This window comes from Hylobates moloch, unplaced genomic scaffold, assembly GCF_009828535.3.
Source record: "Hylobates moloch isolate HMO894 unplaced genomic scaffold, HMol_V3 SCAFFOLD_15, whole genome shotgun sequence".
Classification (NCBI taxonomy): domain Eukaryota; kingdom Metazoa; phylum Chordata; class Mammalia; order Primates; family Hylobatidae; genus Hylobates; species Hylobates moloch.
The window spans coordinates 88,393,469-88,420,855 of NW_026652290.1; the positions used below are offsets into that span (position 1 = coordinate 88,393,469).

At 41.8% G+C, this 27,387-nt stretch overlaps 1 protein-coding gene and 1 long non-coding RNA gene across 2 annotated transcripts in view; one reads left to right on the forward strand and one right to left on the reverse strand.

Annotated features, from left to right (window-relative positions):
• The window catches only part of VIT (vitrin), a 123,095-nt gene that overhangs the window by 47,687 nt on the left and 48,021 nt on the right, over nucleotides 1-27,387 (reverse strand). The window contains exons 4-7 of the mRNA XM_032176675.2: nucleotides 21,914-22,070; nucleotides 9,267-9,400; nucleotides 5,185-5,262; nucleotides 325-519 (exon numbers count right to left, since the gene is read on the reverse strand). Coding sequence (XP_032032566.1) covers nucleotides 325-519; nucleotides 5,185-5,262; nucleotides 9,267-9,400; nucleotides 21,914-22,070 — 564 coding nt within the window. The remainder of the gene's footprint in view (nucleotides 1-324; nucleotides 520-5,184; nucleotides 5,263-9,266; nucleotides 9,401-21,913; nucleotides 22,071-27,387) is intronic.
• LOC131381384 (uncharacterized) overlaps nucleotides 1-27,387 on the forward strand; it is a 112,496-nt gene that overhangs the window by 14,721 nt on the left and 70,388 nt on the right. The window contains exon 3 of the long non-coding RNA XR_009210096.1: nucleotides 2,869-2,971. This is a non-coding gene — a long non-coding RNA (uncharacterized LOC131381384). The remainder of the gene's footprint in view (nucleotides 1-2,868; nucleotides 2,972-27,387) is intronic.

The window sequence follows — 27,387 nt, forward strand, 5'->3', positions numbered from 1 at the left end:
TGTCACTTAAAAACCAATAACAACAACAATAAACCCCAACAATGTTTACATAGAAATCTACCATCCCTTCAACTGAGCTTTTGGAGAAATAAGGATTTTGCAATGGGGAAGTATTCTATTTTCAGAAGTACGGTGACAGCAGTCCTATTTTTGAATCTACATCCTCCCTTGAATCTAGGAGGAGGACACAATCACATACCCCTGGCCCAGTTCTCCAGTGCTCCCCATTCACCCAGCCCAATAGATGCTCAGACAGAGCTGTTATTCTAAAAGCCCAATTTCCCATTTCCTTAGCACAAAGCAACACATGGTCTACCTACTGACCCATCTCCTGGCTCCTGTGGCCCACAGGCTCTGGTCTGGGGATGCTGGTGGTAGAAGCAGCAGAAGGGAATGGCCTTGGCAACATGGTGGTGGGGGTGGCCACAGCTACAGTGACAGCCAGAAGCTGCATCAGAGTGACCGGCTGTGCAGTTGTCCCTGGAATGGGTGGCCTCTGATAGGCTTTTGTGGTCTCACCTGTAAGAAAATGGAATTATACCAGGGCCCACAAAATAACCTGTACGCTCTTATAGAACTAGAAATAAAATAAATGTTGATTGAACACTAGCTATGAGCACAGAGCTGTGCTAGCCACGGTGAAGGGTGAAACCCAGGTAACAGCCACATTCTTGCCTGAAAGAATGTATGCTCTCAGAGCAATCACTCCATCAACCAAAGATTCAATAGCAATAAAATAAATGACAGGTCAAAACTATAGCAACATAGAACATAGACAAGGCAGAACATGATTAATTAATTGCTGAATTAATTTGCCTGGCACCACTAGCAATGGTTTATGTACATATTTTTTTGTTTTTGTTTTTGTTTTTGCTGATTTGATTAGCATTGGCCTTGGAATAGAAGATAGAAGGTACATTTGGGGCTTTCACTATGACTTATTCTCAGAGAATGCATTTCAGATGTTCTAGTTTAGGTTGGTTCATGACTGGTCAACTCCTCTGGGCCCCAGTTTCCTCATCTGTAAAATGGGGTAATAGAACTAAGTGGATGGTAAGGATCATCCAGATTCTACATTTTTTTTCTTTTTTGAGACAGGATCTTGCTCTGTCACCCAGGCTGGAGTGCACTGGCACAGTTATAGCTCGCTGCAGCCTCGAACTTCTGGGGTACAGTGATCCTCCCACCTAACCTCCCAAGTAGCTGGGACTACAGGTGCAAGACACCATACCTGCCTAATTTTTAAATTTTTTTTGTAGAGAAAGTATCTTCCTGTGTTGCCTAGGCTGGTCTTGAACCCCTGGCCTCAAACAATTCTGTCTCAGCCTCCCAAAGCTCTGGGATTACAGGTGCAAGCCACTGTGCTCGGCCTAGATACTGCTTCTAAATGGTGCTCTTCATCCATGTGTGATGATTTAGATCACTTCTCTCCTTTTAAACACCGCTGTAGTTGGCTCCCTATAAAGCAAGTCTCGGTTTGTTAGTGCTCTGAGAATATCTCTGAAGGTTTAGAGCAAGAGGACAAGTGGCTACCCGCTGGACATTGGAGTTTGTCTTGAGAACTGTGGGTTCTCAGGGAGACACACAATGGCCCCCAAAGTGAACAGCTCCTCAGTCCTGGGAAGGAACAACCCACTGTTGCTTGTGCCTGCTGGGCCCCATTGGGGCATGCCAGCTTCTGTCCCTGTGCACCTGTATCAGCTGCTAGGGCTGCTGTAACAAACTACCACAAACTGGGTGGCTTAAAATGACAGAAATGTATTCTCTCACAGTTCTGGAGGCCAGAAGTCAGACATCAGCATCACTGGGTCAAACTCAAGGTGTCAGCAACACTGAGCTTTCTCAGGAGGCTGTAGGGTAGACTCTGTGTCTTGCCTCTTCTGGTTTCTGCTGACTGCTGGCATTCCTTGGCTTGTGGCCATGCCCCTTTAGTTTTCAAGGCCAGCATCCTCAGTTGTTTCTCTGCCCCGTCATCCTATGACCTCTGATATGGCTTGGCTCTGTGTCCCCACCCAAATCTCATCTCAAATTGTAATCCCCATAATCCCCACCTGTCAAGGGAGGGACGAGGTGGGAGGTGATTGGATCATGGGGGTGGTGTCCCTCATGCTGTTTTCGTGATAGTGAGTGAGTTCTCACAAGCTCTGATGGTTTTATAAGGCAGTTTTTCCTCTCTCTCTCTCTCTCTCACCTGCTGCCATGTAAGACATGCCTGCTTCCCCTTCTGCCATGATTGTACATTTCCTGAGGCTTCCCCAGCCATGTGGAACTGTGAGTCAACTAAACCGCCTTTGTTTGTAAATTACCCAATCTTGGGTAGTGTCTTTATGGCAGTGTGAGAACGAACTAATACAACCTCCTCCTCTATGGATGTGAAATAATCTCCCTCTGCCTTCCTTTTACAACGATGCCAGTGATTGCATTTAGAGCCCACCTGGGGAATCCGGACTACCTGCCCCCTCACAATCTCAGGATCCTTAATTTAATCACATTGGCAAAGCCTCCTCACATTTTTTCCGTATAAGGAAACATTCAATGGTTCCAGAGATTAGGACATGGATATCTTTTCGAGGTTGTTTTTCAGCCTACCACAGCATCCTAGCTCTGGCCTTAACTCTGCTTGGGGTTGATACATTTTTGTTACACAGCACAGCAGACCAAGGAGATAACATCTGAAATAAGAAGGTGCTTCTGTCTTGGTGGGAACCATCCACCTTCCCCTTTGACATTGTACAACATCCAGGAATATAGTGCCAGAATCATAGTCCTGGACAAGTGATGCAGACAAATGTGTGGTGGGGTGTTTAGACCCACTGCCAACACCAGCACCTGCTCATTTCCCCACCCTGACTCTGTCGTCTTCTGCAGGAATCACAGCACTGACTTAAGACAGCAGGTCAGCAAACCGTATTCCTGGAATCGAGTTGGAATTCAGCCATTCGGTCTGCTCTTCAGGCATTAGCTGGTCAAGGTAGGAAGCCGATCTTTCAATTGCCTTGTTTCTTGCTAAGTTGGTCACCTTTAAATCATAGCGTGTGCCAGACAAATCACTAAAGAGCTTGGAGCAGCCTCCTTCAAGCCATCCTCAGGCAAAACTGAATCTGCCTGATTTATGACATTTCCATTATATTAAAGAGTTTGAGCTTTCATAACAAGTACTAGGGAAGTTTCTAATTTCTTGAAAGTACTTCTCTGTCTTACTCTCTGGTAAATGCTACCACGCATTATTGCCTCTTTAGGGAGATGCAGACCCAGGTTTGACCTACTTCATCTAGGGAAAAGCCATTTAACAAATCCACTTGTATATTTTATGAACTAGGATGTAATTAATAATTTGGAAAGAAACATAAATAAATTGACAATCTGTTTTACTTGTAAATTATTCATGAAACTGCAATGTACTAAAAATAAAACTTCTACTTGCAAATAATGAACACTTTTTGCCACCTAAAACTTATTATATATTGAAAATCTGAATTATCTTTTTGTCACACCATTGGCTGATCCCAAGGCTGCTGACTATCTCAGTCTGCCTTTGCTAAAATTGATTTGCTAGAGAAAGGCTCAAGATCCTGAGTGCAGTCTTTGTATCACTTGCTTATAATGCAGATGCTTTCAAGTGTATCATAAATTCAACTAACAGCCATGGGCTTCCACGGGCTTCCATGGGCTGTTGTTTTTGCCTGCTCTCCTTCATGGATTAGAACTGTCTTTAAGAGGGAAGATACACGCCTGTAATCCCAGCACTTTGGGGGGCCGAGACGGGTGGATCACCTGAGGTCAGGAGTTTGAGACCAACCTGACCAACATGGAGAAACCCCATCCCTACTAAAAATACAAAATTAGGCGGAGGTGGTGGCACATGCCTGTAATCCTAGTTACTCCAGAGGCTGAAGCAGGAGAATGGCTTGAACCCGGGAGGCGGAGGTTGTGGAGAGCCGGGATCGTGCCATTGCACTCCAGCCTGGGCAACAAGAGCAAAACTCCCACTTTGGGAGGCCGAGGCTGGCGGATCATGAGGTCAGGAGATGGAGACCACGATGAAACCCCGTCTCTACTAAAAATACAAATATTAGCCGGGTGTGGTGGTGGGCGCCTGTAGTCCCAGCTACTCAGGAGGCTGAGGCAGGAGAATCGCTTGAACCTGGGAGGCGGAGGTTGCAGTGAGCTGAGATCGCGCCACTGCACTCCATCCTGGCAACAGAGTGAAACTCCGTCTCAGAAAAAAAAAAAAAAAAAAAGAAAACCTAGAATGATGGTTTAGAGAGGGGTTTCTGTTTGATGCAGGGTAATTTATTTAACTTCTCTGTACTGCATTTTCCTCAGCCAGAGCAATAGTATAGGCCGATGGTGGTCTACCGTGATTAAACGCAATGATCAGGTAAAATTCTTGGAATGATGCCTGGCATACAGCGAATGCTCAATAAATGCTAAGTTCTACTACTATTCTTAAACCATGTTCACCTTAAGTACATGAATAGAACCTGAACTATCAGGCTCATAATGTGTTAGCTAGCCTATCAAGTTTCTGGAAGCAATGCAAAATCCCATTATAAAGTGACTCACAGTTTCTCTTTGTGTGGGAAATCAAAAGACCTCTGGAGACACAATAATGCATAGTACAGTTCTTGATTTAACACTGGAAACCTGGAAAAAGGTATTTTCTTGGCCTGAGGTCTACCGACACCCCCTTTTGTGGTTCACATGGAAGCTGAGTTGGCACAACCTTGTAGACAGTGTTTTTTTGGCCTGGGTTATTTGGATGAGCAGCTTGCTGTTATCACATAAACCACCTCGTTCTCTTTGCTTCTCTTCATTTCATACCTAAGTAGATACAGCCTTTTTCCTTTTAGCTGCCAGGAAACATTTCCGGACAGAATGTCATGTCATTTTCTAAAGTAACAATACAATAAAACTCAAGGCAACAGTCAATCTGAATGAAAATGGCACAAATATAGAGACACAATATCAGAATTGCAAAAACAAAAAATAAAGCTTTCACTCTTCAGCCCCAGCCATCTGATCTCATTGATTTCTGTGCCCATGTTCCTGGCATCTGTTAAAATATTGCCAGAGCCAGTGGAGCTTGACCGGTTAAGATGTTAATTTCTCCACTATCTCCCAAAACACATCGCATGTTTATGGACTCAGAAGGTTTAGATTCAATCACACGTGAGCACTTGCCTGCTTGGGCAACTGGGCTTTTGGATGATGAGTACGTAAGAGCTGATGGGTAGGTTACACCCTTTTTGGGTTTACTCTCTGCAAAAAAAGAAAAAAAAAACGAGATTTATTTCTAGAGCTAGAGGTTTTAGATGGTTCTGTACTAAGTTGATTCCCTCCTTTCAATTTATCTCTCTTCAGTTCAATAAAATCAGTCTCCCTCACGCTGAATTGTTGATTACAACGAGAATGTCAAGCGGCATTTTGTTTTCCTGTACAGCTTGTGTTTTATTACTATTAGAATGGAAGCAACAAAATCTCCATGATTCACAGTTGCTTAACATCAGCAATCCTTCTTTCACCCGTGAAGATGTGACATTGAAGTGGAGGTTTTCATCTGTGTGGCTTCGAATGTTTAATTATATCAGTAGGTGAACGGGAAAGCCTTCCACATGCTGTCCTTTGAGATGATGGAGTGCTCCGGTCATAGGCTCACTTTCACAGACCCTGTGGGATTCATTTGAATTTCATAGCAGTAGAAAAACCTAAAAGTAGGTAAATATAGGTCAACCTTGAAAATAACCATGTATTGCTCACCCGGGAGGAGACACGGTAGCTAGCAGGCAAGGAGGAGGAATGGTAATGTCTATTAGGGAAAAAAATAAGCATAAAAAAATTGCCAAAGTCTTCTTCTGACCATAAAGGAATGCCTGAAATTCCACCATATGGTCTTTGTCCCACAAGTAAAGTGAGAATGCCCCTGGAATATAGTAAGCCCCCTGAAGGTAAGTCATTTGTCTGACTTGGTAACTGTTGAATTTTCAGAGCTCAAAGCAATTTTTTCATGGCATGAAGTAGTTGCTCAAGAAGTATGTATTCAGTGGGGGAATATCTTAAAGCTTAGATCTCCGTTAAAATTAAAATACCTTGGTAGGGGTACTACCTATTAGCCAATATTACATCTAGTAATGAAAGCATTTCTTCTCCCATCTGGAGGGAATACTTTTACAGGATGTGAAGATGGTAAGCAGTGTTGCACAGAGAACCTAGGTGGGTGGAGGAGGATCTAGGGCACTATCTTGCCAACCATCCTGCTGGCACAGGGATCGTAGGGTCATGAAGCAGAAAGAATAGCAGGGTCTAGGGAAGAACCTAGGATTAGGAGTAAGACAATCTAGGTTTCTGTTTCTATTTTACCTTTAATTAACTGCCCCAACCTTTGAGGCTCTTGTGTTTTCATTCAGAAAACAGGAATAATGACATAGCCCTACTTACTACACAAAGTTGTACACATCTAATGGAAAAAATGTTAAAATGTTTTGGAACTATATATCTCCACAGACATGCAAAAATTTATTCTGGTGTTACCTATAAATGCCACGTGTTTGGGCTTACTTGCATTACTTTACCTCATTAAAATCACCTGGGGAACAGGATTGGCATTTCCAAGTACTCCACCAATGTCGAGGCCTGCTCCAAATGACAGTGATTGAGGTTATTTTAGGCCCAGGGAGGGCCCCATGGCTGTGGGCCACACTTTATCTGCAGAAAGCGAGGAAGGGACATCTTCTCTCTCTATTTATTGATCTAAAACCTGATTTTTTTTTTTTCTGTTTCTATTCAGAAGGAAAAGTAGCATGAGCTCAGTTCCCTGAAATGTGGATCAAAGAATAAATGGGAAGTATTAGGGGGTCCCTCACTGACATTTCATATTCCTGGACTGTGTAAAGATCATGCGGGCCGTAAACGTACATCTCCTCTTTCGCTCCCCCTCTTAGCTCACCAAAGTGAATTAGTTAAGGAGCTCAGGGGCATATGAAAAATAGAAATAAAAACCTAGAGAAACCACACTTTTCCAGATGCGGAGGGGGGATCAGGAGGTCAGGAGGTCGAGACCATCCTGGCAACGGTGAAACCCGTCTTGAGAAAGATCATGGTGGCACCTGAGCCTTCAGAAGAGGATTCAGACACGATGCAGTTAAACTTGCTGGCCATGAACCTCTGAATAATGGGAAGCATTCCTTGGCTGCTGGTCAGTTATCATTCCTTATGCTGCAGTGAGCTCCTAACTCATCCATTCAAGAGAGGCTTCCAAGCCATTGCAGAAGCACAAATGTTTATTATCATTGGCAAAAAGTATTTTCGGGTAAATGTCACTAGGTCGAATGAGGGGAGATGGAAGTCGAGATTTATAGGGAATAGTATCAGCAGATTGATTTTCACTTAAAAAGACCAAAACATCTCTACTGCCATAGAATTAATTTTTCTTTTAAACCTCTGTTGAGATTCTTGGATTGCAGACTGAGCACTTAAGGCTGAAATGCGCTTATTCAGCCAGGATCTACTTGGTGAACACCTATGCGGAGATTATATTTCTATCTCAACATATTTGTATTCTAGGCATTAGCATTTTTATATGGCTCCTGTTTTGAATTTTTTGTTACAAGGCGAAAACCCCACAGTACTGCAGTTGATACCCTTCCACTATCTGACAAAGAAACCAGTCTAATTTGAACTGTGGGCGTGTAGAATTTGGCAGGCAAAAGGAAACACGGATTGCTCAAGTTGAGAAGAATAGTAAAAGGTCTGTTTGTTGTCCTGCTAACGACTCTAATCAGTGGAGGACAGTAGGGGCTTGAGGCATTGGGTGCCTAGCAGTGCTAGAAAATCACCCAGATTGGAAGACCTACTGTTTTATGAAACATTTCTCTCTTCCCTGTTCAGCTAGTTTTCTGTAAGTGGCTCCTTCTCAGGACAGTCCCAAGGCGCCTAATTTTGTTGGGAGGCCAGGAAGTTGGCTACAATCTAGTTTAAAATCCCATGGAACCTCCTTAGAGAAAATGGGAGATTCAGGTCTAGAGTAGGGTAAGTATAAGGTGAGTATAGAACACTGTTAGGCCGGGCGTGGTGGCTCACGCCTGTAATCCCAGCACTTTGGGAGGCTGAGGCAGGCGGATCCCCTGAGGTCAGGAGTTCGAGACCAGCCTGACAAACACAGAGAAACCCCGTCTCTACTAAAAATACAAAAATTAGCTGGGCATGGTGGCACATGCCTGTAATCCCAGCTATTCGGGAAGCTGAGGCAGGAAAATTGCTTGAACCCGGGAGGCAGAGGTTGCGGTGAGCCGAGATCGCGTCGTTACACTCCAACCTGGGCAACAAGATTGAAATTCCGTCTCAAAAACAAAACAAAACAAAAACACTGTGTTGTACTCAAGTACTACCGTGAACATGTCAAGAGCTTGAAGGGCTCCCACTGGGCAATCTCAGAAAATATGAGCACCAAAAAGAAAAATGAAGATAATAGATGATAACGTTATACTATATTTTTAAAAACAATCTATGAATCCATAGTCCACTTAAAATAATAGGCGCAGAGAGGGAAAGCAACTTTTCTTTATATAAGAACACTAGCTAACAAATGTGGAAGGAATGACAGAATTAAAAAAATTATAATTTTGCAATTACTAATGTAATACTTGCTACAGTGAGGATCAGCAATGGATGTTAAAATCATTGGGTGAAATTTGTTGGGGAACAAGCTACTCGAGCATGTTAAAGCATCACCCTACGATGCTTATTAATTACGAGGTATCTTTGCCACGGAGAGATATGGTAAGATATCCAATGAATCAAACTTAGCATCACCAACAATGGAACAGACTGCCATTATATGCCTCTTGATATGGCCACTGTGTATGACACAATGGATTTGCTGTGACAATACCTATCTATCCACTTACCAGAAATCTCAAGAAATAAGGTTCTAGACATGAGGCACATTTGGCATAACTAAAGGACTGGTTTAAAAACCCAAGCTATTAAAGGTAATTAATGTAATTAAAAATCTGATTGGACTTACAGATAACTGCAGTGTAATTAAAACAAGCATGTGGGGCCTTTTAATATTTTCATATATGACTTTGTGGTGATTTATCATGTAATTCTAATTTATTGTATCACGATTCTAATTATCAGAAAAACGAATGCTTCAGATTTTTATGAAATGAGGCGGGCCATAAACAAAAACCAACAGCACAATGAAAAGAGCACATTTCATCTTGTGGTAGGTTTAGCAGCGTTTCTTCACTGTGTGGTCATACCTAAGACGATAAAGGATTCTCTCCATCGTGGTAGGGATAACGATTGGACACCGTTGGAATAACTCCCTTTGTAACCAGACTGTCCAGCAACCTTCCGAACAAGTATTTTCCCTCCTGAATTATCAAGCACACCACTATGAAGAGAAAAAATAATTTTTGAGGAAAGAACAGAAATATTTTTTGACGTGATCAACAGACTAGAAAACCAGTCGCCATCTTTATTTAGACATAGGAAAGCAGCGAGGTTAAGGAAAGTTTACCTTGACCTGAAGCCTAGCCCACAAGAATGGTGCCTCTACCACCAGGCTCAGCATCTGAGCTCCCAGGTTCAGTGTCCTTCTCTTTCTTCTTACAGGAGCTGATTGTTCTGTCAGTCAGGGATTTCTTTTTGCCACCATGCCTCAAATTTCTTTTCCTTGGTTTTCTCATTCCCACTAGCTCTTTTAAGTAAAGCCTCTTTCTTGACGGTTTCCAATTTGGTTTTGTGATGGCACAGAATGAATTTAGTTATTCCAAAGGGTGATATAAAATGATGAAAAGTAAACACTCCTTTTATTTTGGGTCAGGGAGGAAAGGTGTGCAGCTAAGTTAAACTCATTAAAAAAGCATCCCCCAAAGACTGAAAATTGTTTCTTTAAATTTCTAGGATTTTGCCAGGTTTTAGATCCTGAGGGGACGGTGACTGACATATGAATGTCTTTCCTTTGATGTTAGGCAGGGTCTCCATCTGGTTGCTAAATTGCACTTTTACGTTGTCATTTCTTGCCCCAGAGCCGAACATGCATGGCTCCTTTGGGTATCCTTAATTTATGGCACCGGGAGATTGAGATTTCTCCCCATCAACACCTTTCCTTCCCTCCAGGAGTGAAAGTTGCCATTTCCTGCCCTCCCACCTTCCTGATGAGTCAACAACGTTCAACCCTCAGCCTCCCAATGGCATAGAAGGAAAGAAAGTGGTAATACTACTCAACATGTAAAGCACTTAATTGCTTTAAAACTGTTCTCATATGTGGTGTCCCACTGGGTTCTCCCAGCAAACCTGAGTTGTGGAGTGGAGGGAATGCTGTTATTGCCATTCATTCCGTAGAAACAGGCTGTGTGAGGTTGCATGACTCACCTGGAATTTTCTAACTAGTAAATTGCAAGAGGGATTTAAACCCAGGTTGAACTCGCCTTAAGTCCTCAGTTTGTCCCTCTTGCTTCCATCTACCTCTCGAGAGTTCAAAAGCACAGGCATCTCCCGAAGCCAACTCCTCCTCACTTGCTCTCGTCTCTCGGGGCTCCCTGTGATTGAGTTCCCTCACATCTCCCGATGGCAGGCAGGCTGGTTTCAGCCATTCCCACTCCCATGGCTCTGACGATGCTGCTGTTTCACCCCAGAAGACCTGGTTCCCTCTGCCTGACCAGGCCTGTGCTGCTGCCAAAGGGCAGTGAGTTTCCAATTTCTCCTTCCCCACAGAGATTCTGACATGACTTTGCTACCTCCTTCCCTGCTTAGAATCTTGTTCTCACAACTTAAACTCTGATTTTGTTCCGTCTTGTACTATTTCCTGAAAATTTCTGGAGTTTATTTTGTCTCCCAATGAAATGGAAATATTTCTCATGGAAAGGACAGCATTTTATGTTTCCACATAAGAAGGTGCCACGGACACCTGCTTTTGAGAGCCAATTTTTTTCTTCTTCAACTTTTATTTGAAGTTCAGGGTACATGTGCCAGATGTGCAGGTTTGTTACATAAGTAAATGCATGCTATGGTGTTTTTGCTGCATAGATCATCCCATCACCTGGGTATTCGGCACAGCATCTATTAGTTATTCTTCCTGATGCTCTCCCTCCCCCGCCCCCCACTCTGACAGGCCCCAGTGTATGTTGCTCCCCAACTCATGTGTCCGTGTGTTCTCATCAGCAGCCCCCACGCATAGTGAGAACATGCGGTGTTTGGTTTTCTGTCCCTGTGTTAGTATGCTGAGGATAATGGTTTCCAATTTAATCCATGTCCCTGCAAAGGACATGATCTCATTCCTTTTATGGCTGCATAGTATTCCATGGTGTATATGTACCATATTTTCTTTATCCAGTCTATTACTGATGGGTATTTAGGTTGATTCCATGTTTTTGCTATTTGAATAGTGCTGCAATGAACATATGTGTGCATGTATCTTTATAATAGAATGATTTGTATTCCTTTGGGTATGTACCCAGTAATGGGATTGCTGGTTCAAATGGTATTTCTGCTTCTATGTCTTTGAAGAATTGCCACACTGTTTTCCACAATGGTTGAACTAATTCACACTCTGTGAGAGCCAATTGTTATGCTATCAGGATTGGGGTGAGCTGGTTGACTTGACATTGGTAGCTTGGAATAAACAATGGTGAAAGTATTTATACAGTGGAAATTGGCAAGTCAAGCCCATCTCCTCCCTGCATTAGAGAGCTTGTTGTTAAATGGCTCACGCTTGTAATCCCAGCACTTTGGGAGGCCGAGGCGGGCGGATCACGAGGTCAGGAGATCGAGACCATGGTGAAACCCCGTCTCTACTAAAAATACAAAAAATTAGCCTGGCGTGGTGGCGGGCACCTGTAGTCCCAGCTACTCGGAGAGGCTGAGGCAGGAGAATGGCGTGAACCTGGGAGGCGGAGCTTGCAGTGAGCCAAGATTGCACCACTGCACTCCAGCCTGGGCGACAGAGTGAGACTCCATCTCAAAAAAAAAAAAAAAAAACATTTACCAGCACACCACTGACTCAGACTGAAAATTCTAATTATTAAATACATTTTAAAAAACGACCCAATGCTGTCTTTACTTATAATTATGGGAAAAACGGAAATAACTCTTACCTTTTTCTTTTCCCTCAGATAAACTATTCTGTCTTAGATTTACATCCCATTATACCATGAACGTGCGCATAACAGTACCTCAGAGAGGGAAGCCCCACACCACCACCTCCCTCACCTCAGGGGCTGAGCATCCTTCAGGCTGTTTTTAGAGAATGGGGAGGGGATTCTCAAGCTGGACTGGGCTGCTGAGGGTTATTTAAGACTGACAACTCGGATTTGGGGACAAGTAGAGATGCAGAACTATTGTGTTCTCATGAGATTTTCCTGTTGGGTCAGAGAGTGAAGCCTCATCTTGGAAGTGGCTGTATCCAGGGCAGATCCCAGGGAAGTCAGTGGTCATTACACTTCAGGAGGCATCCACAAGGCAAAGAAGCAGGATGCACAGGAGGCTTGACCAATGTAGGGGACACCGGAGGAGGAGGGAGAGAGTCTGAAAAAAGCTGTGGTTCCACTTAGGAGGCAGATGGGGGCTCAGAGCCATGGTAATTTGGAGAATTTATGTAAATACCGCCTCATCATTTGTATCACTCGGATGGAGGCACTTCATAGATATTCTCCGGAAAAGCAAGCCCAGTTCCACTTCCTTGCATTCCTCAGGTACCCTGCATGGTGCTGAGCATGGCCTTGATGTTCACCTCCCCCCGATTCCAGTGCCAGGGGACTGGGACAACTGAAGGTCAGTACCTTGGCTCAGAGAGAACGGATAGTTCACCGCTAGGGCCTGGTGTCGAATGGCTGCTCTTCTGAGGGTGGGCGCTGGTCAGAGATCAGCGTGAAGAGTGTCCTGCATGGAGATGGTCTTTTCATTGCACCTTCTCAGAGAAATCTCTCCTCTCCCCTGCGCTTGGCCATGCTTTAAACATAGGAGTTAGTTTAGGACAAGCCTGAGCCAACATATGATGCCTCAAATATGTTCATTATCCCTTTGGTTTGAAGGAATTAAGGGAATTTCTTGTACTAAGACCTCTGATCGTGATATAGAATATGAACATTAAACCCTTTAATGCAAATTAATCCGAGTTTCTAAACCAAAGTACACTGTCTCCAGTCTCCCACTTCTGACTGTTAGGACTCTGGCAGGACGATGGTTCTAGATCCCCAATATACTTTCTGCTCATGTTCTCTATATTTTAAATCCTGCCTTCTGAAAACAGATTTGCACTGTTTGTGAAAAACAAAATGGATAGCTTCCAAAATTCCTGTCTGTTTCCTCTTAAGACTTTTATTTATCTTCCCTATGAATAGTGGTGCCTCTTTCCAAACAGATTTTCCACTTTATCAGTCACTGGTCTGGGAAGTCACAGTGGCACTCAGTTGCTCAAGCAGCAAATCTTGTTTTTTGCAAAACAAGCGAATCAAGCTCTTCTTTTCTGCCCCTGTCCCCTCATTTATATTTTTCCCACCAAGTTCCTACACTCTAACCCAAATGCTGGAATTATAGAGCCTTGGTCCTGTCAATGCCCTTCTTATTTTCTCCACAGGGCACATCCTTCCACCATAAAGCATTTTCCAACTTTCGCTACCGTAAAGTCTACACCTTGCTTGAGTCCTCACTTTGTACACTAAGCAGTGCTGGGACTCCCCAGTTCTTATGTAAATATATCACCTGGGCTCCAGGCTGGAAGTAAGGGGGCATGAGTTTTAATCCTCATTGTGGATCTAACTAGGAATTTATTTATTTATTTCAGACAGGGTCTCACTCTGTCTCACCCAGGCTGGAGTGCAGTGGCAAGATCTCAGCTCACTGCAACCTCCGCCTTCCAAGCTTAAGCGATTCTTGTGCCTCAGCCTCCTGAGTAGCTGGGATTATAGGTGCCCACCACCACACCCAGCTGATTTTCATATTTTTAGTAGAGACGGGGTTTCACCATGTTGGCCAGGCTGGTCTTGAACTCCTGACCTCAGGTGATCTGCCCGTGGCCTCCCAAAGTGTTGGGATTACAGGCGTGAGCCACCACACCCAGCTAAATTTTTTTGCATTTAGTAGAGATGGGGTTTTGCCTTGTTGGCCAGGCTGGTCTTGAACTCCTGACCTCGGGTGATCTGCCCACCTTGGCATCCCAAAGTGCCGGGATTACAGGCATGAGCCACTGCACCCAGCCTTAACTAGGAATTTAATTAGCTTTTTGATACCTCAGTTTCTTATGTAACAAATGAGGATGCTAACAACAACCTTATAAGGGTGAGATGCTGCTAGAAGGAGAGAATCACAGTGCAAAAGATTACATGTTATTTTTTCTTCTTCTTTTTTTTGAGACAGAGTCTTGTTCTGTCACCCAGGCTGAAGTGCAATAGCATGATCTTGGCTCACCGCAACCTCCGCCTCCCAGGTTCAAGCGATTCTCCTGCCTCAGCCTCCCGAGTAGCTGGGATTACATGTGTGCACCATCATGCCCAGCTAATTTTTATATTTTTAGTAGAGACGGGATTTCACCATGTTGGCCAGGCTGGGACTCGAATTCCTGACCTCGTGATCTGCCCATCTCGGCCTCCCAAAGTGCTGGGATTACAGGCGTGAGCCACCGCACCTAGTGATTACATGTTATTTTAATGTCATCTTTGGTGAGGTCAAATTTACTCTTGTGGCTCTATACTCCCTCGCAAATGTGGAAGTGCAAGAGAGACCCAGCAAGTGCCAGAGGAAGCAAGAACGAATCATCTAGGATCAAAACTGAAAAAATACAGGCAACCCTAAGACAGGCTCACCCTTTGCAGCAGATGTCACTTTCTACACAGACACTGGAGTGTGTACAAAGACATGGACTGGAGAGGGCTGTTGGTGCTGTGGGCTGGAAGTATGTGTGGGAGGCATCCATGGGTGTGCAAACACGTGTGTGTAGATTTGTATAACTTTTCCCTTTTAGTATGAAATTGATTTCAGGGTGAAAGCAAAACATTTCTATTTCATAGTCTGAAGTTATGAAATAGCATTCAGTGATTTTTATTCCGTAGTCTGGAGTTATGGAACAGCTTTTGGTGTCGTTTTTCTTTAATGTTTTACTACTTATCCTTAATAGAGCTTTTGTAATCCCATTCCCATTGAAAAACCAGTTCGCTCCTCACCCCTCTGCAGTAATGGGGAAAAGATTACTATAGCCAATGAAATCTACTAGTAACTCTTAAACTTTATTTTATGCATAGTTTTTGTCTTGCTGCTCCCTCAAATTTCAGAGAGTCTACTAACTAGACACCTTGAAATAGAATGAATTTTATATATTTTCTCTCCCTTGCAGAGGTACAACTGAACAATCAACCCACTTATGTGCAAAAAAGGAAAAGGAAAAAGATAACAGAAGTCTGAATAATTCAGAAACTTTATCCAGCATCCAGTAGCCAAGTGTTGACTCCTGAGTCACATCTCAAAGCTGTCCTGGGCAGCAGTTAGGAGTACAGGTGCTGAAGTCAGCTGGACTTGGGTTTGAGTCCCCACTATGATACTTTTTAATAGTATGGCTTTAGAAAAGTGATTCAACCTACCTTCATCTTTAAGATGTGCATAAGAGTAGTAGAAACTGCATAGAGGAATTATTGCTAGGATTAAATAAGATTAAGAAGGTGAAGTGCTTGGCACATACATGCTAGTCTTAATTCCAAAGATATTAAGTAAGCATGCATTTATCTACATTTTGACTATAAACGTAAGCAAGGGTGGTATGAGGATTTTGTTACGGTATCTTCATTTAGGTAGTGACTTAGTTCAAAGCATGCCATGCCTTCTGTCTTCCTTCCTGGATCCCAGACCAACAGCTGACCAAGTGGTATTACCTGTCATCCTTCTCCACTTTCCCCAACCCCATTTTTGTCCAACCCATCATCATAGCTGTGATATTTCTTCCTCCAAACTTTTGGGCTTTCCTTGGTAACATCTCCATAATTTCCTTGCTTAGCACATACAGGTAGAAAAAATGAGTTTATATCATCAAGAACTTTGGATTCCTTGTCATGAACATGAAAGAGTAAAATTCTCTTCCTCTCCCCATCAAAGTGTAAAGAGAAGTCAGTTGTCCTTTTTTATGGAGTGCTATGATGAAAGATGCAGGACCATGCATGACTTCCAAGTCATCCCTCCACAGTAAGGTCGACGGAGGAAACACAGGATGCTCAGTTAAGTTTGTAGGTTTTCCAGGGAGGGTGACAAGATGATTGACTACACAGCTGGGAAGTGCTTCTCTCACAGAAAAACCAAATATCAAGTAAACCATCACACTTTGAACAGATGTTTTGAGAGAAAACAGTGAAAGTCAATAGAGAGGCAATGCAGACCCAGAGGTGAAAAAAGGAGGAAGCCAGCAACCTTGCACGAAGTTGCTGAGTGCCAGGACCAGCTCTTAGTCCTGAATAGGACCTGATGAAGGTGCGAGTGAAGAAACTGGGGCAAGGAAGCTCAACGAGATTCAGAAGAAAGTTGAAACCCAATCCAAGGAAGCCAATAAAATGATCCAAGACTTGAAAAACCACACAGCCATTTTAAGAAAGAACCAAACTGAACTTCTGGGATTGAAAATTTTACTACAGAAATTTCACAATACATTTGGAAACATTAACAACAGAGTAGGTCAAGCTGAGGAAAGAATTTCCAAGCTTGAAGACCAGTTCTTTGAACCAATGCAGTCAGACAAAAATAAAGAAAAAAGAATTTAAGAAATGAAGAAAACCTCTGAGAAATACGGACTTATGTAAGGTGACCAACCAAAGGAGGCTATGACTCATTGGCCTTCCTGAGCGAGAAGGAGAGAGAGTAAGCAACTTAGAAAAGATATTTGAGGATATATAGTTCGTGAAAATTCCCCCAGTCTCACTGGAGAGGTCAACATACAAATTCAAGAAATTCAGCAAATCTCTGTGAGTGAGATACTATACAAGATGACCACTCTCAAGATAGATACTCATCTGATTCTCCAATGTCAAAGTGAAAGAAAAAAGTCTTAAAGGTAATCAAAGGGTCAGATCACCTACAAAGGGAGCCCCATCAGGCTAACAGTGGACTTCTCAGCAGAAAGTTTACAAGCCAGAAGAGATTGGGAGCCTGTTCTCAGCATCCTTAAAGAAAAGAAATTCCAACAAAAAATTTCATATTCTGCCAAACTAAGCTTTATAAGCAAAGGAGAAATAAAACACTTTTCAGATAAGCAAATGCTAAGGGAATTCATTGCCACTAGATGAGCCTTACAGGAGGTCCTTAAGGGAGTTCTGAACATGGAAATGAAAGAACAATATCTGCTACCACAAAAAAATACTTAAGTTCATAGCCCAGAGACCCTATAAAGCAACTACACAACCAAGTCTACAAAACAACCAGCTGACAACATTATGACCAGGTCGAAACCTCATATATCAATATTAACCTTGAATGTAAATGGTCTAATGCCCCACTTAAAAGGCATAGTGTGGCAAGTTGGATTAAGAAACAAGACTCAGCCATCTACTGTCTTCAGGAGACCGTCTCACATGTAATAACACCCATAGGCTCAAAGTAAAGGGATGAAGAAAGATCTACAGAGGTCACTATTCTTATATCAGATTTTAAACCAACAACAGTAAACAGACAAAGAAGGGTATTACATAATGATAAAGCGTTCAATTCAACAAGAAAACTATCCTAAATATATACACACCCAATATTGGAGGACCCAGATTCATAAAACAAGTACTTCTAGTCCCATGGAAAGACTTAGACAGCCACACAATAATAGTAGGGGACTTCAACACCCCACTGACAGTGTTAGATCCTTGAGACAGAAAACTGACAAAGAAATTCTGGACTTAAACTCAACACTTGATCAGTTGGCTCTAATAGACATCTATAGAATACTCCACCCAACAACCACAGATATACATTCTTCTCATCTGCACAGGGAACATACTCTATGATTTACCACATGTTTAGCTATAAAGCAAGCCTCAATAAATTAAAAAAATTTGAAATCATACCAATCATACTCTTGGAACACAGTGCAATAAAAATAAAAATCAATACCAAGAAGATCTCTCAAAGCCACACAATTATACGGAAATTAAACAACCTACTCCTGAATGACTTTTGGGTAAACAATGAAATTAATGTAGAAATAAAAAACTATTGAAATTAATGAAAATAGAGACACAACATACCAAAATCTCTGGGATGCAGTGAAAGGGTTTTGAGTGGAAATTTTATAGTGCAAAATGGCTATATTAAGAAGTTCTAAATATCTCATATTAACAATCTAATATCTCACATTAGAGGAAATAGAAAAATAAGAACACACTAACATAAAAGCCAGTGGGAGAAAAGAAATAACTAAAATTAGAGCAGAATTGAATGAAATTGAATTGTGAAAATCTATATAAAACATCAATGAAACCAAAAGTTTGGTTTTTGAAAGGATAAACAAGATTGATAGACCACTAGCTAGATTAATGAAGGAATAAAGAAAGAAGACCCAAAAATGCACAGTCTGAAATGACAAAGATTACATTACAACCAATCCCACAAAAATACAAAAGATCTTCAGAAACTATTATGAAGACTTCTATGCACACAAACTAGAAAATCTACAGGAAATGCATAAAGTCCTGTAAACACACAACCTCCCAAGATTGAACTAGAAAGAAAATCCTAAACAGACCACTAACAAGTTCCGAAATTGAATTAATAATAAAAAACCTACTAACCAAAAAAAAGCCCTGGACCAGATAGATTCACAGCCGAACTCTACCAGAAGTACAAAGAGCTGGTACCAATACTACTGAAACTATTCCAAAATATCAAGGAGTAAGGAATCCTCCCTAACTCATTTTAAGAAGCCAACATCATCCGGATACCAAAACCTAGTTGAGACATGTGAAAAAAAATAAAACTACAGACCAATATCTCTGATGAACATAGATGCAAAAATCCTCAACAGAATACTGGCAAACCAAATCCAGCAGAACATCAAAAAGCTAATTCACCACAATCAAGTAGGCTTTATTCCTGGGATGCAAGGTTGGTTCAACGTATGCAAATCAATAAAAATGATTTACCATATAAACAGAATTAAAAACAAAAACCATATGATCATCTCAATAGACACAGAAAAATCTTTTGATAAGATCCAATATCCTTTCATGATAAAAACTCTCAACTGACTAGATATTATAGGAACATAACCTCAAAATAATGAGCTATCTATGACAAATCCACAGCCAACATCACACTGAATGGGCAAAAGCTGGAAGCATTCTCTTTGAGAACTGGAACAAGACAAGATGTTCACTCTCACCACTCCTATTTCACATAGTACTAGAAGTCCTAGCCAAAGCAACCAGGCAAGAGAAATACATAAAAGGAATTTAAATAGGAAAAGAAGAAGTCAAACTATCTGTCTTCACTGACGATATGACTCTATACCTAGAAAACCCTAAAGACTCCACCAAAAGGCTCCTTGAGCTGATAAATGATTTCAGTAGTTTCAGAATACAAAACTGATGTATAAAAATCAGTAGCATTTCTATATATAACATTCAAGCTGAGAGCCCTATCAGAACACAATCCCATTTACAGTAGCCACAAGAAGAAGAAAATGCTTAGGAATACATCTAACTGAGGAGGCGAAAGATCTCTACAAGGAGAATTGTAAAACGCTCCCGGAAGAAGTCAGAGATGGCATGAAAAAATGGAAAAATATTCCATGCTCATGGAGTGGAAGAATCAATATTGTTAAAATGACCATACTGCCCAAAGCAATGTACAGATTCAACATTATTTTTATCAAACCGCCAATGAAATTTTTCACAGAATTAGAAAAAAACTATTCTAAAATTCATGGAACCAAAAAAAAGCCTGAAGAGCCAAAAAAATTCTAAGCAAAAAGAAAAAAGCTGGAGGTATCACATTATCAGATGATACTACAAGGCTACAGCAACCAAAACAACATGGTATCTGTACAAAAACCAGACACGTAGACAATGGAAAAGAATAGAAAACTCAGGAATAAAGCCATACACCTGCAAATAAGCAATAGGGAAAGGATTCCCTATTCAATAAATGGTGCTGAGGATAACTGGCTATCCATATGCAAAAGAATGAAACTGGATCCCTCTCTATCAACATATACAAAAATTAACTCAAGATGGATTAAAGACTTACATGTAAGACTTCGCACTATAGAAATCCTAGAAGAAAACCTAGAAAATACCCTTCTTGACATTGGTCTTGGCAAATAATTTATATCTAAGTCCTCAAAAGCAATTGCAACAAAAAAAAAAATTGATGAGTGGGATCTAATTAAACTAAAGAGCTCTGCACAGCAAAAGAACTTATCAGTGGAGTAAACAGAAAACCTATAGAAAGAGAGGAAATATTTGCAAACTATGCATCAAACGAAGGTCTAATATCCAGAATCTATAAGGGACTTAAACAATCAAACAATCAAAAAAAACAACCACATTAAAAAGTGGGCAAAGGACGCGAACAGACATTTCTCAAAAGAAAACATACAAGCAGCCAAAAAACATATGAAAAAATACTCATCATCACCAATCATCAGAGAAATGCAAATCAAAACCACAATGAGATACCATCTTACACCAGTCAGAATGGCTTTTGTTAAAAAGCCAAAAAATAATAGATGTTGGTGGGCTGCAGAGAAAAGGGAATGCTTATACATTGTTGGTGGGAATGTAAATTAGTTCAGCCAATGTGGAGAGCAGTTTGGAGATTTCTCAAAGAACTAATGAACAACCATTTGACCCAGCAATCCCATTGCTGACTATATATACCCATTGCTGGGTATATACTGAAAGGAAAATAAATCCTTCTACCAAAAAGACATATGCACCAGTATGTTCGCTGCAGCACTATTCACAATAGCAAAGACATGGAACCAACTGAGGTGCCTATCAGTGGTGGATTGGATAAAGAAAATGTGGTACATATATACCATGGAATACTATGCAGCCATATAAAAGAACAAATTTTGTCCTTTGCAGCAACATGAATGCATCTGGAGGCCATTATCCTAAGTGAACTAATGCAGAGACAGAACACCAAATATTGCATGTTCTCACTTATAAGCGGGAGCTAAGTATGGAGTACTCATGGATGCAAAGATGGAAACAACAGACACTGGGGAATACAAGAAGCGGGAGGGAGGGAGGCGAAGTCTGAAAAGCTACCTATTTAGTACTATGCTCACTTCCTGGGTGATGGGTTCATTTGTACTCCAAACCCCAGCATCATGTAATATGCCTTTGTAACAAACCTGCACATGTACTCCTGGAATCTAAAATAAGAGTTGAAAAAAAATAAAAAAAGAGCAATGTCTCAGTGACCTGTGGGATAATTTGAAGTAGTGTAACATAAAGTTTCAGAAGGAGAGGCTGGGGCAAGGGCAAAGAATATTTGGAGACAATTGCTTAAAATCCCCAAATTTGATGAACTATTTAAGCTCTATGACTGTCAATCAGGATAAAAAAGAAAACTCCACAAGAGCACATTATAACCACATCTTCGAGAACAAATGATAAAGAGAAAATCTTAAAAGTAACCAAAGGAAAATGACGCATTATGCATAGAGGAACAAAGATAAAAAATGAATACAGACTTGTCATCTGAAACTATGCAAGGAGAAAATGAAGCATAATAAAGTGCTGAATGAAAGAAGAAAAAAACAACTGTTGGCTAGATTTCTATATCCAGTAAAAGTACTTTTTAAAAGAAGATTAAATAAAGATTTTGAGCTAAAAAAATTTGTAATTTTTGCTTGCTAAATATGGCAACCTTGCATGGGTGCTCCCTGCCAACACCTGATTCCTAGTTAGTTATTAAGTAGCTCAGAACCACTCACCTGTGTACGGCAGCGCCACACACACTGGAGTAGGATGCGTACACGTCAGTGCCATAAACATGGTATTTGGGGTCTTGGCATCCTGCCGGACATTTCACAATGAACTCAGGATTGATGATCTTTCCGGCTTTGACATCGCAGTTGATCTGAGGCACGGCTGGGAATACAAAATGAGGTCAAAATTACACCTTGTGCTATTAGTTTATCAATGGGGTGACTCTGTTAGGTCTTAACTATTGACTTAATCTCTAAAAGCCAGAGCCTGGGCTGACTCTACATCCCCTCCCTATAATGAAAGCAAAGATGTAATTAGGACATTTCCCAGACCAAAAGAACCACAATGGGGTGGAGCCAAGATGGCCGAATAGGAACAGCTCCGGTCTCCAGCTCCCAGCCCCAGCGACACAGAAGACGGGTGATTTCTGCATTTCTGCTTGAGGTACCGGTTTCATCTCACTAGGGAGTGCCTAACAGTGGGTGCAGGACAGTCGGTGAAACGCACTGTGCGCGAGCCGAAGCAGGGCGAGGCATTGCCTCACTCGGGAAGCGCAAGGGGTCAGGGAGTTCCCTTTCCTAGTCAAAGAAAGGGGAAACAGACGGCACCTGGAATATCAGGTCAGTCCCACCCCAATACTGCGCTTTTCCAACAGGCCTGGAAAACGGCACACTAGGAGATTGTGTCCCGCACCTGGCTCGGAGGGTCCTGTGCCCACGGAGTCTTGCTGATTGCTAGCACAGCAGTCTGAGATCAAGCTGCAAGGCGGCAGCGAGGCTGGGGGAGGGGCGCCCGCCATTGCCCAGGCTTGCTTAGGTAAACAAAGCAGCCAGGAAGCTCGAACTGGGTGGAGCCCACCACAGCTCAAGGAGGCCTGCCTGCCTCTATAGGCTCCACCTCTGGGGGCAGGGCACAGACAAACAAAAACTCAGCAAGAACCTCCACAGACTTAAAGGTCCCTGTCTGACTGACAGCTTTGAAGAGAGTAGTGGTTCTCCCAGCACGCAGCTGGAGATCTGAGAACGGACAGACTGCCTCCTAAAGTGGGTCCCTCACCCCTGAGCAGCCTAACTGGGAGGCACCCCCCCCAGTAGGGACAGACTGACACCTCATTCAACCGGGTACTCCTCTGAGACAAAACTTTCAGACGAACTATCAGACAGCTGAATTTGTGGTCTCACGAAAATCCGCTGTTCTGCAGCCACCGCTGCTGACACCCAGCCAAACAGGGTCTGGAGTGGACCTCTAGTAAACTCCAACAGACCTGCAGCTGAGGGTCCTGTCTGGTAGAAGGAAAACTAACAAACAGAAAGGACATCCACACCAAAAACCCATCTGTACATCACCAGCAGCAAAGACAAAAAGTAGATAAAACCACAAAGATGGGGAAAAAACAGAACAAAAAAACTGGAAACTCTAAAAAACAGAGCACCTCTCCTCCTCCAAAGGAACGCAGTTCCTCACCAGCAACGGAACAAAGCTGGATGGAGGATGACTTTGATGAGTTGAGAGAAGAAGGCTTCAGACGATCAAACTACTCTGAGCTACGAGAGGAAATTCAAAACAATAGCAAAGAAGTTAAAAACTTTGAAAAAATATTAGAAGAATGGATAACTAGAATAACCAATGGAGAGAAGGGCTTAAAGGAGCTGATGGAGCTGAAAGCCAAGTTTCGAGAACTACGCGAAGATTGCAGAAGCCTCAGTAGCAGATGCGATCAACTGGAAGAAAGGGTATCGCTGATGGAAGATGAAATGAATGAAATGAAGAGAGAAGGGAAGTTTAGAGAAAAAAGAATAAAAAGAAATGAACAAAGCCTCCGAGAAATTTGGGACTATGTGAAAAGACCAAACCTACGTCTGATTGGTGTACCTGAAAATGATGGGGAGAATGGAACCAAGTTGGAAAACACTCTGCAAGATATTATCCAGGAGAACTTCCCCAATCTAGCAAGGCAGGCCAGCATTCAGATTCAGGAAATACAGAGAACGCCACAAAGATACTCCTCGAGAAGGGCAACTCCAAGACACATAATTGTCAGATTCACCAAAGTTGAAATGAAGGAAAAAATGTTAAGGGCAGCCAGAGAGAAAGGTCGGGTTACCCACAAAGGGAAGCCCATCAGACTAACAGCTGATCTCTCAGCAGAAACTCTACAAGCCAGAAGAGAGTGGGGGCCGATATTCAACATCCTTAAAGAAAAGAATTTTCAACCCAGAATTTGCTATCCCGCCAAACTAAGCTTCATAAGTGAAGGAGAAATAAAATACTTCACAGACAAGCAAACGCTGAGTGATTTTGTCACCATCAGGCCTGCCCTAAAAGAGCTCCTGAAGAAAGCACTAAACATGGAAAGGAACAACCGGTACCAGCCACTGCAAAAACATGCCAAATTGTAAAGACCATTGAGGCTAGGAAGAAACAATAGCAACTAATGAGCAAAATAACCAACTAACATCATAATGACAGGATCAGATTCACACATAACAATATTAACGTTAAATGTAAATGGGCTAAATGCTCCAATCAAAAGACACAGACTGGCAAACTGGATAAGGAGTCAGGACCCATCAGTGTGCTGTATTCAGGAAACCCATCTCACGTGCAGAGACACACATAGACTCAAAATAAAGGGATGGAGGAAGATCTATCAAGCAACTGGAAAACAAAAAAAGGCAGGGGTTGCAATCCTAGTCTCTGATAAAATAGACTTTAAACCAACAAAGATCAAAAGAGACAAAGAAGGCCATTACATAATGGTAAAGGGATCAATCCAACAAGAAGAGCTAACTATCCTAAATATATATGCACCCAACACAGGAGCACCCAGATTCATAAAGCAAGTCCTCAGTGACCTACAAAGGGACTTAAACTCCCACACAATAATAATGGGAGATTTTAACACCCCACTGTCAGCATTAGACAGATCAACGAGACAGAAAGTTAACAAGGATATCCAGGAATTGAACTCAGTTCTACATAAAGTGGACCTAATAGACATCTACAGAACTCTCCACCCCAGGTCAACAGAATATACATTTTTTTCAGCACCACACCACACCTATTCCAAAATTGACCACATAGTTGGAAGTAAAGCTCTCCTCAGCAAATGTAAAAGAACAGAAATTATAACAAACTGTCTCTCAGACCACAGTGCAATCAAACTAGAACTCAGGATTAAGAAACTCACTCAAAACCGCTCAACTACATGGAAACTGAACAACCTGCTCCTGAATGACTATTGGGTACATAATGAAATGAAGGCAGAAATAAAGATGTTCTTTGAAACCAACGAGAACAAAGACACAACATACCAGAATCTCTGGGACACATTCAAAGCAGTGTGTAGAGGGAAATTTATAGCACTAAATGCCCACAAGAGAAAGCAGGAAAGATCCAAAATTGACACCCTAACATCACAATTAAAAGAACTAGAAAAGCAAGAGCAAACACATTCAAAAGCTAGCAGAAGGCTAGAAATAACTAAAATCAGAGCAGAACTGAAGGAAATAGAGACACAAAAAACCCTTCAAAAAATTAATGAATCCAGGAGCTGGTTTTTTGAAAAGATCAACAAAATTGATGGACCGCTAGCAAGACTAATAAAGAAGAAAAGAGAGAAGAATCAAATAGACGCAATAAAAAACGAAAAAGGGGATATCACCACCGATCCCACAGAAATACAATCTACCATCAGAGAATACTACAAACACCTCTATGCAAATAAGCTAGAAAATCTAGAAGAAATGGATAAATTCCTCGACAAATACACCCTCCCAAGACTAAACCAGGAAGAAGTTGAATCTCTGAATAGACCAATAACAGGTTCTGAAATTGTGGCAATAATCAATAGCTTACCAACCAAAAAGAGTCCAGGACCTGACGGATTCACAGCTGAATTCTACCAGAGGTACAAGGAGGAACTGGTACCATTCCTTCTGAAACCATTCCAATCGATAGAAAAAGAGGGAATCCTCCCTAACACATTTTATGAAGCCAGCATCGTCCTGATACCAAAACCTGGCAGAGACATAACCAAAAAAGAGAATTTCAGACCAATATCCTTGATGAACATTGATGCAAAAATCCTCAATAAAATACTGGCAAACTGAATCCAGCAGCACATCAAAAAGCTTATCCACCATGATCAAGTGGGCTTCATCCCTGGGATGCAAGGCTGGTTCAACACACGCAAATCAATAAATGTAATCCAGCATATAAACAGAACCAAAGACAAAAACCACATGATTATCTCAATAGATGCAGAAAAGGCCTTTGACAAAATTCAACAACCCTTCATGCTAAAAACTCTCAATAAATTAGGTATTGATGGGACGTATCTCAAAATAATAAGAGCTATCTATGACAAACCCACAGCCAATATCATACTGAATGGGCAAAAACTGGAAGCATTCCCTCTGAAAACTGGCACAAGACAGGGATGCCCTCTCTCACCGCTCCTTTTCAACATAGTGCTGGAAGTTCTGGCCAGAGCAATCAGGCAGGAGAAGGAAATAAAGGGTATTCAATTAGGAAAAGAGGAAGTCAAATTGTCCCTGTTTGCAGATGACATGATTGTATATCTAGAAAACCCCATTGTCTCAGCCCAAAATCTCCTTAAGGTGATTAGCAACTTCAGCAAAGTCTCAGGATACAAAATTAATGTACAAAAATCACAAGCATTCTTGTACACCAATAACAGACAAACAGAGAGCCAAATCATGAGTGAACTCCCATTCACAATTGCTTCAAAGAGAATAAAATACCTAGGAATCCAACTTACAAGGGATGTGAAGGACCTCTTCAAGGAGAACTACAAACCACTGCTCAATGAAATAAAAGAGGATACAAACAAATGGAAGAACATTCCATGCTCATGGGTTGGAAGAATCAATATCGTGAAAATGGCCATACTGCCCAAGGTCATTTATAGATTCAATGCCATCCCCATCAAGCTACCAATGACTTTCTTCACAGAATTGGAAAAAACTACTTTAAAGTTCATATGGAACCAAAAAAGAGCCCGCATCGCCAAGTCAATCCTAAGCCAAAAGAACAAAGCTGGAGGCATCACGCTACCTGACTTTAAACTATACTACAAGGCTACAGTAACCAAAACAGCATGGTACTGGTACCACAACAGAGACATAGATCAATGGAACAGAACAGAGCCCTCAGAAATGACGCCACATAGCTACAACTATCTGATCTTTGACAAACCTGACAAAAACAAGAAATGGGGAAAGGATTCCCTATTTAATAAATGGTGCTGGGAAAACTGGCTAGCCATATGTAGAAAGCTGAAACTGGATCCCTTCCTTACACCTTATACAAAAATTAATTCAAGATGGATTAAAGACTTATATGTTAGACCTAAAACCATTAAAATCCTACAAGAAAACCTAGGCAATACCATTCAGGACATAGGCGTGGGCAAGGACTTCATGTCTAAAACACCAAAAGCAATGGCAACAAAAGC